Raw genomic sequence first — 9,472 nt, 5'->3', positions numbered from 1 at the left:
GATCCGATGCCGCGAATTGCCTCCGCCGCTCGAGCCGTCGTCGCCCTCCTCGCCGGCAGCGCAAAGCCCGAGTTTGGCGCGGATGCCGGCGGCGCCGCCCCGGCCGCCGCCGCCGCCGCGGCCGCCGCCGCCGCCGCCGCCGTCGAGTCTCCGTGTGCGGATCTGCTCGGGTACGCGCGCCGCCGGCTCGCGCGCAGCTTCCCGCTGCTGTCTGCGAGCGGCGAGCTGCTGCCCTCAGGCCACGATTGGGATGCCGACACGGCTGCCGCTGTCCTCGCCTCGGCGCCCGTCGGGGGAGGGCCGGCGCAGTCGCTTGCCGCCGCCGCCGCCGCCGCCGCTGCCTTGCCCACGCCGCAGACCCGCACCGCCAACCCCGGCGCGGGAGGCCCCGGCGCCGCCCACTTTGCTCAGGTCGGAACCTTGGTCGCGGACATGCTGCCCGAGGCGGCGCTCGCCGGCGGCGGCGCGGGCGCAGGCGCGGCTCCGCCCGTCATTGAGCAGCACTGCACGCTCGAGAATGCCTCGGCGCGCTGCTCGGCGCTCGCGCTGCACGCCTCCTTGCCGCTCGTGGTGGCTGCCTCGGCGCGCGAGGACATCAGCGTCTGGGACACGGCGCGGCGCGCACGGCTGCTGACGTTTGCGAACGGCAACCCTGCCGGCTCTCGCGTGAGCGCGCTGCTCTTGCTCAGCGACTCTGCCTTTGTCAACGCCGAGACGCTCGCCGCCGGTCCGCGGAGGAGTCGAGGTTCGGTATCACGGCCCCTCCCCCCGGGCCCACACCGTGCCGCCGACTTCCGCAGGCTCGTCGGAGGGCTGCGTCCGCATCTGGCGCTCGTACGCGGCGGCGGACGGGCCGCACCTCCTCAGCGCGTGGCAGGCGTCGGCTGCGCCGGCCGAGGTGAGGGGAGAGCCACAGCGAGCGAGAGCTCTGGTGGTACATCGCACATGGCGTGGTGAGTGAGCAGGTGTCGCTGCGGGACTCGCCTCTCTCGCTCGCGTGGCAGCCCGCACGCGCCACTCTCACCGCCGCCGGGGGCGGCTCGGGCGACCTCTGCCTGTGGGACGTGCGGCACGAGGCGCTCCCCTGCGTGGAGCGCAGGTCCGTGTCGACACGTCCAGGACATGTCCACGACGTGCCCCTCAGGCGCTCGTCTGCCGGCTGAGCGCGCCGGCGGTGTCAGCCGGCCAGGTCACGTCGCTTGCTGCCGACGCGGCGTCGCCGCTGCTCGCCGCTGGCTATTCGGATGGTTGCGTGCGCTCGTTCGACCCACGAGCTCCGCCCGCCGCCGCGGTGGTGGCGCAGCTCGTCGTTGGGCGCGGCGCCGTCTCCGCCGTCTCCATCCAGCCCGCCGCGCCCGCCGGCCGGCTGGCCGCGGCCGCCGCTTCGGGGGAGATTTGGCTGGTCGACCCGCGCCGGCTTCAGGGGGGGGCAGCAGGGGTGGGGGGCGGGGAGGGGGGGGACGCGGCGCCAGGTGGGTGGTGCGGCGGGGGCGGGCTGTCGCCGAGCGCGGCGCTGCTGGGCGAGACGCGCTGCCAGCTGCCGGTGCCTTTTGGTGGGGAGGGGGCGGTGGGGGTTTGTTCAACATCGTTGCTGATGTCGTGGCTGCGGTAGGTTGACTCGCACCGCCACGCGTCGCCGTCGCTGTCGGCGCTCGCGCTGCACCCCTCCTCTGGTTTGCTTGCCTCGGGCTCCCGCTCGCAGTTCCTCAAGCTGTACGACATCTCTGGAGTGGGAGGGGCGCGCGAGCTCTCGACCGTGAGATATTTTGGTGCGCGCCGGGGGAGGGGGGGGGGGGGGGGTCCTGGGGATTTGGACTCACTACACGATTCCTTGTCGCAGACGGCTTTCTCGGCGCGCGCATCGCGCCCATTACGTGCCTCGCTTTCCACCCGTTGCGCAACCTGCTCGTGGCTGGCGCAACCGACACGATCATGACTCTTTATTCTGATCAGCGATGAGGAGAAGGGGGGGGGGGGGTGTACGAGTGTGTGGAGGCCTAGACGGCGAGTTCGCGCTGGCGCTACTGTAGTCTGTACACAGCCAAAACTACGAGCAACACACGAGGATGGCAACAGAACACGGGGGGGTCACGTGCATGTGCAAGCTGCAACCGCAAGTCATGCAAAATGAATCTCAGACCGCACACCGCACACCGATCACCCGCACACCCCAAACATATTTTAGGTATGTTGATTATGTTGATTGTTGTGCTCGATGTACGATGAGAGCACTGCCACGTCGATATAGACGATACTGATGGGTGCAGGATCTCTTGTTGGAACCCGCGGGAGGTCGGAGGTGTGAGCATGGGCGACCAGGCAATCAACCCCGACCGACAGCGGACAGAGCGCACGCGACGTCACACGAGCCACGAGCCTTCTTCTCCCCCTCAAAGCACTGGTGGGTACGCGGCACGGCGACGAGCGGCAGAGGCTCAACGGTCATGGTCGGCTCGTCGAGGTTGGAGAAGGGGAGAGGGGGGGATTGGGCAGTCGGCGAGGGAGTCGCAGAACGGCAGGGCGTACGGCCCGCCGTCCCTTTCATCCTAGCGGTCTAGAATCCTAGCGGTCTAGAAAAGAAGGTTCCCCCGCTTTCGGGGGCTGGGAAATCGCTAACACAGGTCATGGCGACTCCCAAGCCGGAAGCTTTAGCCGCCGCCGCCGCCGCTGCCTCCACCTCCACCTCCGTTATCACCTCCGCCGCCACCTCCTCTTCCGCCGCCTCCGCCGCCACCACCTCCTCATCCGCCTCCGCCGCCGCCACCTCCATCTCCACCGCTGCCCGCCGCTTTCTGGAGCGCCGCCAGCTGCTTTCGCCGGTGCATCCGGAGCGTCTCGCCGCCGTTGGCGACGCGCCTCCGCCCAACGACCCGTACCAAGCGGCGATTCCGCTCGACGACGGCTTCCGGCCGCCGACGTGCTCCTGCGTGGCGCCGCGCGTGCTCCCGCAGCCGCCTCCCCGCTCGGAGCGGCTCGCACCTCGAGGTGGGCGCGGGCGCGAGCTGGTGCGGCTGGACGACGCGCTAGAGGCCGCCCTGGCTGTCGAGGCGTACACCTTCTCTTGCCAGCACGGCGGGCCGTGGGGCGCCTACTGCCGGCTCGAGGGCATTGCCAACGACGGGACGCTGCAACTCGCCTCGCCGAGCGACGAGGAGCCGGCCGTCGAGCGGCTGGCTGCGCGGCTTCTCTGCTCTCTCTGGGCTCGGGGCGTGGGCGAGCTCCTCGCGCCGGATCTGGACCGCATCCACGGCTTCTCTGTCTGGTCGGTGGTGGGCGGGGAGGGGGCGGCGACCGAGTACCACGTCGACTACGCGGAGATGTACCGCCGCCGCACGGGGCTCCTCCGGCCTCCGCTGCACGCCCTCACGCTGCAGCTGTCGCCGCTCGGCCCGGCGGACTTTGAGGGCGGGACCTTCGGAGCGCACCTCTCGGGCCTGCAGCACTACGCGGCGCACGGCTACAAGTGCCGGCTAGCGCCGCCGCCCGCGGACGAGGCGTCCAAATTGCCCACCCCTGACTGGGGGCGCGACGGAGGGTGGAGGTACGCGCCGTACGCCTTCAACCAGGCCACGCTCTCCGCCGGCGACTTGCCGCACGCCGCGTCGTACGTCCACCGCTGGCCCGCCGACACGCCCCGCGTTGTTGTGGGAGTAAACACGTTTGGCCCTCTGGAGGGTGTGGTCGAGGAGGAGACGCCCCAGCACTCGGCCCGCTTCCGCCGCGCCCTCCGCCTCTCCACGCTCGAAGGCCTCCTCTCCAAGATGCCGCGCAAAGAGCTCGAGCGGCTCGTGAAGGCGAAGCTCGACACGAAGAGGCAGCAACGCGCCGCCGCCGCGGCTGCCGACGACGCGGCGGGCGCGGCCGAGGCCGGCGGCGGCGCACAAAGGCAGGAGCGGCGCACGCTCCCGCTCTAGACCACGGCGTGAGGGCAGGCCACCCGTAGGGGAGCGCCCAAGTATAGAGCACGCCGGCCGGCTTGCCGACGGAGGCTTGCAGGGCTGGGGGAGAGGTAGAGGGCTACGTCGCCCGCAGGAGAGAGTAGATGTGTGTTCGCACGCATTCCGCAGGGCAGCGGTAAAACTAGCACTAGGGCTGCCACTCTAGAAGGGTGTGCGTGCACATGTGCATGCACATGCATGTATCGATAGGGCTCGCCCTCAGTCTCTACATAGGCACGAAGAAAAGAGAAGGAATGGGGTGTCATCTGAGACATATCCTATCTCTCTCATCTCAAGTTCAAGAGTCTCACACACGTCTTCCACAATAAACGAACGCATGCGCAGGCGGCATAGGACAGAGATACAACACCGAGTACCACAGTTCGAGTATCGTCACATGAATGGCACGCGATGCCATCCCTGGAAACGTACGAGTCGCCCAGGTCGCGCCTCCTCGCTCGCCTGGGCGTGCGCGGCCCCCAAGAGATGAGGCTGGTTGGCCCAGCCTCAGCCCACCCCGACCACGCCCTCCGCCCGCACCTCGAAGCGGCACGACGAGTGCGGCAGCCGCGGGGAGAAGAGGACGTGCATCTCCCGCGCAAAGGTCAAGCCGCCGCCGCCGCCCTCCTCCGCGACGGGTGCGGCGCCGGGGTGCGTCGCGTACGGCGGCAGCGGCGGCGCCTCTGCCGCCGCCGGCCGCTCGTGGCGCGTGAGGAGGAGGCGCGTGTTGACGGAGCTCGACCTAAGAGACGAGTGCGTCAGCTCATGGTCAGTGGAGCGGCTCGGAGGCGCGCGTGTTGCCGGAGCGGCGAGCTGCGCCAGGAGAGGCCGAGAGCGGGCACGCGCAAGGAGTCGCCCCCGCCGCTCAAACACGCCTCCGCCTCGGCGGCAGAGACCGAGGCGGCGGCAGGCGTGTCGAGCGGCTTGTCGGTCACCTGGCCAGCGGACGGGCGGAGGGGCGGCAGAGGGGGGGGGGGGGGGAGTCGTGCGCACCGCAGAGAGAGGCGCGGCGGCGAGGCGCGGGCGCGCAAGCGCGGGCGCGGCGGCGCGGATGCGGCGGCGCGGATGCGGCGGCGCGGATGCGGCGGCGCGGATGCGGCGGCGCGGGCGCATCTCGTGCCACCGGCGCCGGCCGCGGGAGCGTGCCGGCCGCCCGTCTGCGGCCGGCAGCCCGCCGAATGCTCTCCCCTGCAGAGCGGCGCGAGGGGAGGCGCGCGCCTGGTTGACGACGAGGACTGCGACGTCGAAGGCGTCAGAGAGCTGGCGGAGGCGCGCCTAGAGCACACAACTCGTCAATCGGCCATCCATCGTCAGTCAACGGCGTCGGTGGCCGAGGCTGGCGGAGACGCGCCGCCAGGCGGAGGAGCTGGCGGGAGCGCTCGTACGCGGCTGCGGCGCGCGAGCCTCCCTCCTCGTCCGAGGTGCGGAAGAGCCCGGCCACGGAGTCAATCACAACGAGCCGCACCTGCGGCAGCGGCAGAGGCGGCCGGGGCGGCGAAGGTGGCGGAGGCGGCAGCAGCAGAGGCGGCTCGGCGGCAGAGTGTGGCAGAGGGCGGCTCGGAAACTCTGGGAAAGGACGGAGCGCCTGTTTCGTCCTCAGCCACTCGGTGTCCTTGAGCGTCTGCCAGAGGGCGTCGGCCGAGTGGAGCTGCATCACGTGCACGAACGACATGAGCAGCCCGGACGTCGCGCCGAGCGCTGCGTGCTTGGCGGCGAAGGAGTGCGACAGCTCTTCGAGCCGCTTCATGGGTGCGAGGTACGAGGGGGTGTCGGCGTGCAGGAAGACCGCGCCGCCGCCGAGCCCGCCGACGGCGGGCGGCAGCTGCGCCTGCAGCATGCACTGCAGCACGAGCTGCGTCTTGCCCGTCCCCGCCGCGCCGGCAATCTCGGTGAGGCCGTGCGCGTCGAAGCCGCCGCCGAGGCACGCGTCGATGCGTGCGCAGCCAGTGGAGAGGCGACGCGCGTGGCGAGGATCGCGCTCGAGGAAGAGGGCAGACTGCGGCGGTCGGGATGCCATTGAGCAAGAGCGGGAGAGACGCAACAAACCGCGATCGCGGGCGAGCGGTGGGGATCCCTACTGGAAGTACCTCTTCCGTGGCCTCGACAGCGGCGCGCCGCCCTCGGTCTTCTAATTAGTCGCGCGCCGATCTAACGATATATTGGTAGCTGTTTTTCGAGCGACCCAAACGAAGCTGACTCAGAAAGCGCGCACACACGCAAACACGCTTTAACGCGGACCCCCCGCAGACACCCAAGAGAATACTGTAAAGCCGTAGTTACTGTGTTCCCCACTCTAACTAAGCATGCGCGACGCCGACTTCGACACGAAGCCTCGGCAGCCCGGGCAGGCCGTGTTTATCGGCTCCATACCGCGGCTCGTCTCGACCTCGCTGTCGTCGCTGAGCCAAGTGTGCAGGCAGCGGTAGTGGAAGAGGCTCTGGCAGCAGCGTGTGGCGCCCCAGCCATTAGGGTCGCGAGACTGCAGACGCGCCTCGGGGTGTGCGCTGAGGTCGTCCAAGCAAATAACGCACTCGAGGGCCTCCTCCTCTGCTGCTGTAGCCGCGGACACGCCCGCAACTGCGGCAGCCGCTTCCACCTCCATCTCCGACTCCTCCTCGCTGTCGCTCTCCGCCTCCACCTCCACCTCCACCTCGTCCCATGGCGGGGCAGCCCCCGCCGCCGCCTGCGCCGCCGCCGTCGCCGCAGCATCCGCCCTCGCCGCCGGCTCTGCTGCGCGCGCCTGCCACCTCGCCGCCCGCTGCTTGCTCACGGAAGGCGGCGGGTCGGAGAGCAGCGAGAGAGCCGTGGCGTCGGCAATGTCCGTCGGGTCGAAGCTGTCCTCCTCCTCGTAGTAGTAGCTGCTGGCCTCGGAAGGCCCTGCTGCGCCTTGCGGCGGTGCTTGCTGCGGCTGCGGCTCGAGCAGGCGGACGGTCGTGTCCCACAGGTGCCGCGCAAGCGCCAGCGCCGCCTCCTCGGCGGTGGCGAACCAGCCGAGGCTGACCTGCTTGCCGCCAACCATCACCTTTAGCTGGTACTTCTTGCTGCCTTCCCGCTTCGGGTCGTAGCAAACGCCCCTGTAGCTGTTGTTGCTGCTGCTGCTGGTGACCAGGAGCGTAAGGCCCTCCCTCCCCACCTGCCGGACTGCCTCGGCGCCAGCGGCAGAGGAAGGCTCAGGTGGCGGCGGCAGCGGCGGTGGCGCGGTGAGATCGCTGGTGTCCCTGCCCGCCTCCCTGCGGGCGTAGAAGAGCGCCGCCTGCTCGGCGGTGTCGAAGCGTCCTAGGTGGACATCTTTGCCGTCGACCTTCACCCTCAGCTGGTACTTCTTGCTGCCTCGCTCCTTCGGGCAGTAGCGGACGCCCTTGTAGCCGCTGTTGCTGCTGCTGCTGGCGGTGAGGGTGAGGCCCTCTCTCCGCCTGCAGTATCGCCTCGGCGCCAGCGGCAGAGGGAGCCGGGCGAGGCTGCAGCAGCTTTGCGGCGTCGGCGCGGCCGTACTCTGAGCGAGCGTAGGCGGTGGCCGCCTCTTCGGCGGTGTCAAAGCGGCCAAGGTGGACACGCTTGCCATCAGCGTGCACCTTCGCCTCGAACTTCTTTTTGCTGCGGCTGTACGTCACGTTCTTGTAGCCACTCGTGTTCCTCTTGTCGATGGCTGGGATCAACATGAGGCGCTCGGACGCTGTGGCCCGCGACGAGCTCGCGCGAGCGGGCGCCACCATCACCGAATAAAACTCGCTTCGCACAACGCTACCTGTGGGCAGAGATTGGCGCACCAGGCACGGACAGGCAGACGCGCCCGCGGTGGGCTCGCTTGTTTCTTTGTTTTGTTACAAAAAGCCAGTCCCGCGCGTTATAATTCTTTTTTCCCTCTTTTTTTGCCCGGCTTCGGAAGCTGTCTTGCGGGCCCACGAACCTTGACCACGAACATTGGAAAAAGAAATCGAAAAACGCGAAACCCAAAAACGAAAGGGGGGGGGGGGGGCTGTATATACTTTTCCTCTCGCACCCCGTCTCTTTTCCTTTCCTTTTTTCTCTACAGCACCCTCTCTTTTAGCCCCCCGCTACCCGGTTGCACTCGTGCGACGTAGCGGGGGGCCACAACTACGTTTACGAAAACATAAGTAGTCCCGCGAGGTGTGAATTTGGCCGCCCCAGAAGCCCCCTTTCCATGGGCTTGATTTTGCGGCGCGTCCCCAGAGCGTCCAAACTTGTTTGGGCGCGAACCGTATCTCGCAACGAATCTCGCCGGCCTCACCGGCCCACACCGGCCCTCACTTTGACCGACGCTACCGTCCGCTCGACTGGCCGATGAAGAGCGACCCGTGCGACGCGCACTTGTCGTCCTCCCTCCTCGCCACATGACGGCCGCCCTCCGACACCGACAGTCGCGCTCCGCACGCCTTCGAGGTCAGCTGCGGCCGAGCGACGATCGGCTCGCCTCCGATCGCTCGGCGCGGTCACTCTCCGGCCCATCACCCGCCTGCCGATCACCTGTCCGCCTCGCCGCGCGCGGGCCGCTCGCCTGCTCGCCACCGCCGCCGCGCGTCCCCGCGCCGCCACGCTTCCCTGTGCACCTGACGGCGCTGCGCAGACGGCGCGCTCTGGCAGATAGAGCAGCGGCCGCCCAGGCGGTCGCTGCTCCGCCCCGTCCGAATCCGTCCGCCCGCGCGTGCCGCTGCCGCCGCCGCCGCCGCTCCACCCGGTGCCCGTGTGTCGTGAGAGTTGCTTTGTGTATGTGTATGTCGTATGTGTGTGGACTCATGTCACACTTGAGCCTCTATATCTATGATAGTAGACCGGTACTCGGGTTTGGATGGTAGCGGGGGGCCCCGCCGGAGGCTGGTTACTGATCCTCTCTATTTTCCCGGGGAAACCATCAAATTTTCCGGGCTCTGAGCCGTCTGAGGCTGGTTTGGGCCCAAAATCAGCCAAATCGGCAAAATACCGGGTATTTTTGCGGGTATACCTGGAAAAACCCGGGTATACCTGGTAAAGGCCCGGGATGTTGCCGGTTTCCTCGATTTTGCCTCAGATTTTGCCCTGAGGGAGGGTGTAGAGGATGTAGAGTGTAGAGCGCTGTAGAGCTGTAGAGATGTAGAGCGCTCTGGAGCGCTGTAGAGCAATGTAGAGCTGTAGAGCTCTACATCCACCGCGTGACGAACTGCCTCCGTTGTAGAGAGATGTAGAGGCGCTCTACAACGTGAAATCTCTACAACAAACTCTACATCATAAGCGGCGAACGAGGCACGGTCGCTCTCCGACATGAGGCGCGTTGCACCCTCCAGTGCTGCCCTGGCCTTCTGTCTGCCCGCCCAATGGGTGGCAGGTGCCTCTGCTGCTGTGGCATGCCTCGCGGCTGCGACTGGCCGGCGCCTCGGCGCGTCAGCTCGGCTCGGCGTAGCGATCGTGGCCAGCGCAACTCGCTTGGACTCAACGCTCAGCCAGGAGCTCCCGCACGCGCTGGCGCGAGTCATGGCGCATGCAACGCGTCTGAATGCTCGCCTCGCCTCGCGGTCGCGCAAATGCGACCGTCCTCGCAG

At 68.3% G+C, this 9,472-nt stretch overlaps 3 protein-coding genes across 3 annotated transcripts; 1 reads left to right on the top strand and 2 right to left on the bottom strand.

The window, feature by feature from the left end:
* Positions 1-2,066: 2,066 nt before the first annotated feature.
* EMIHUDRAFT_200617 (hypothetical protein) lies at positions 2,067-3,926 on the top strand (the record flags this gene model as incomplete). Its single annotated transcript, XM_005790510.1, has 3 exons — positions 2,067-2,117; positions 2,808-3,788; positions 3,915-3,926. 3 exons carry the CDS (start codon positions 2,067-2,069, stop codon positions 3,924-3,926), a joined length of 1,044 nt encoding a protein of 347 aa, XP_005790567.1.
* A 519-nt stretch (positions 3,927-4,445) lies between these two features.
* EMIHUDRAFT_200616 (hypothetical protein) lies at positions 4,446-5,685 on the bottom strand (the record flags this gene model as incomplete). Its single annotated transcript, XM_005790509.1, has 2 exons — positions 4,446-4,680; positions 5,504-5,685. The coding sequence occupies 2 exons, from the start codon at positions 5,683-5,685 to the stop codon at positions 4,446-4,448; spliced, it is 417 nt and encodes a 138-aa protein (XP_005790566.1).
* Positions 5,686-6,231: 546 nt separating this feature from the next.
* On the bottom strand, positions 6,232-7,651 carry EMIHUDRAFT_98020 (hypothetical protein; the record flags this gene model as incomplete). The annotated part of the gene is made up of 2 exons (XM_005790508.1): positions 6,232-7,351; positions 7,431-7,651. 2 exons carry the CDS (start codon positions 7,649-7,651, stop codon positions 6,232-6,234), a joined length of 1,341 nt encoding a protein of 446 aa, XP_005790565.1.
* Between the last annotated feature and the right edge of the window lie 1,821 nt (positions 7,652-9,472).

This window comes from Emiliania huxleyi (assembly GCF_000372725.1).
Source record: "Emiliania huxleyi CCMP1516 chromosome Unknown EMIHUscaffold_12, whole genome shotgun sequence".
Taxonomy (NCBI): domain Eukaryota; phylum Haptophyta; order Isochrysidales; family Noelaerhabdaceae; genus Emiliania; species Emiliania huxleyi.
Note: the sequence above shows the minus strand (reverse complement) of the source record. Positions and strands in the feature narration are given on the sequence as shown.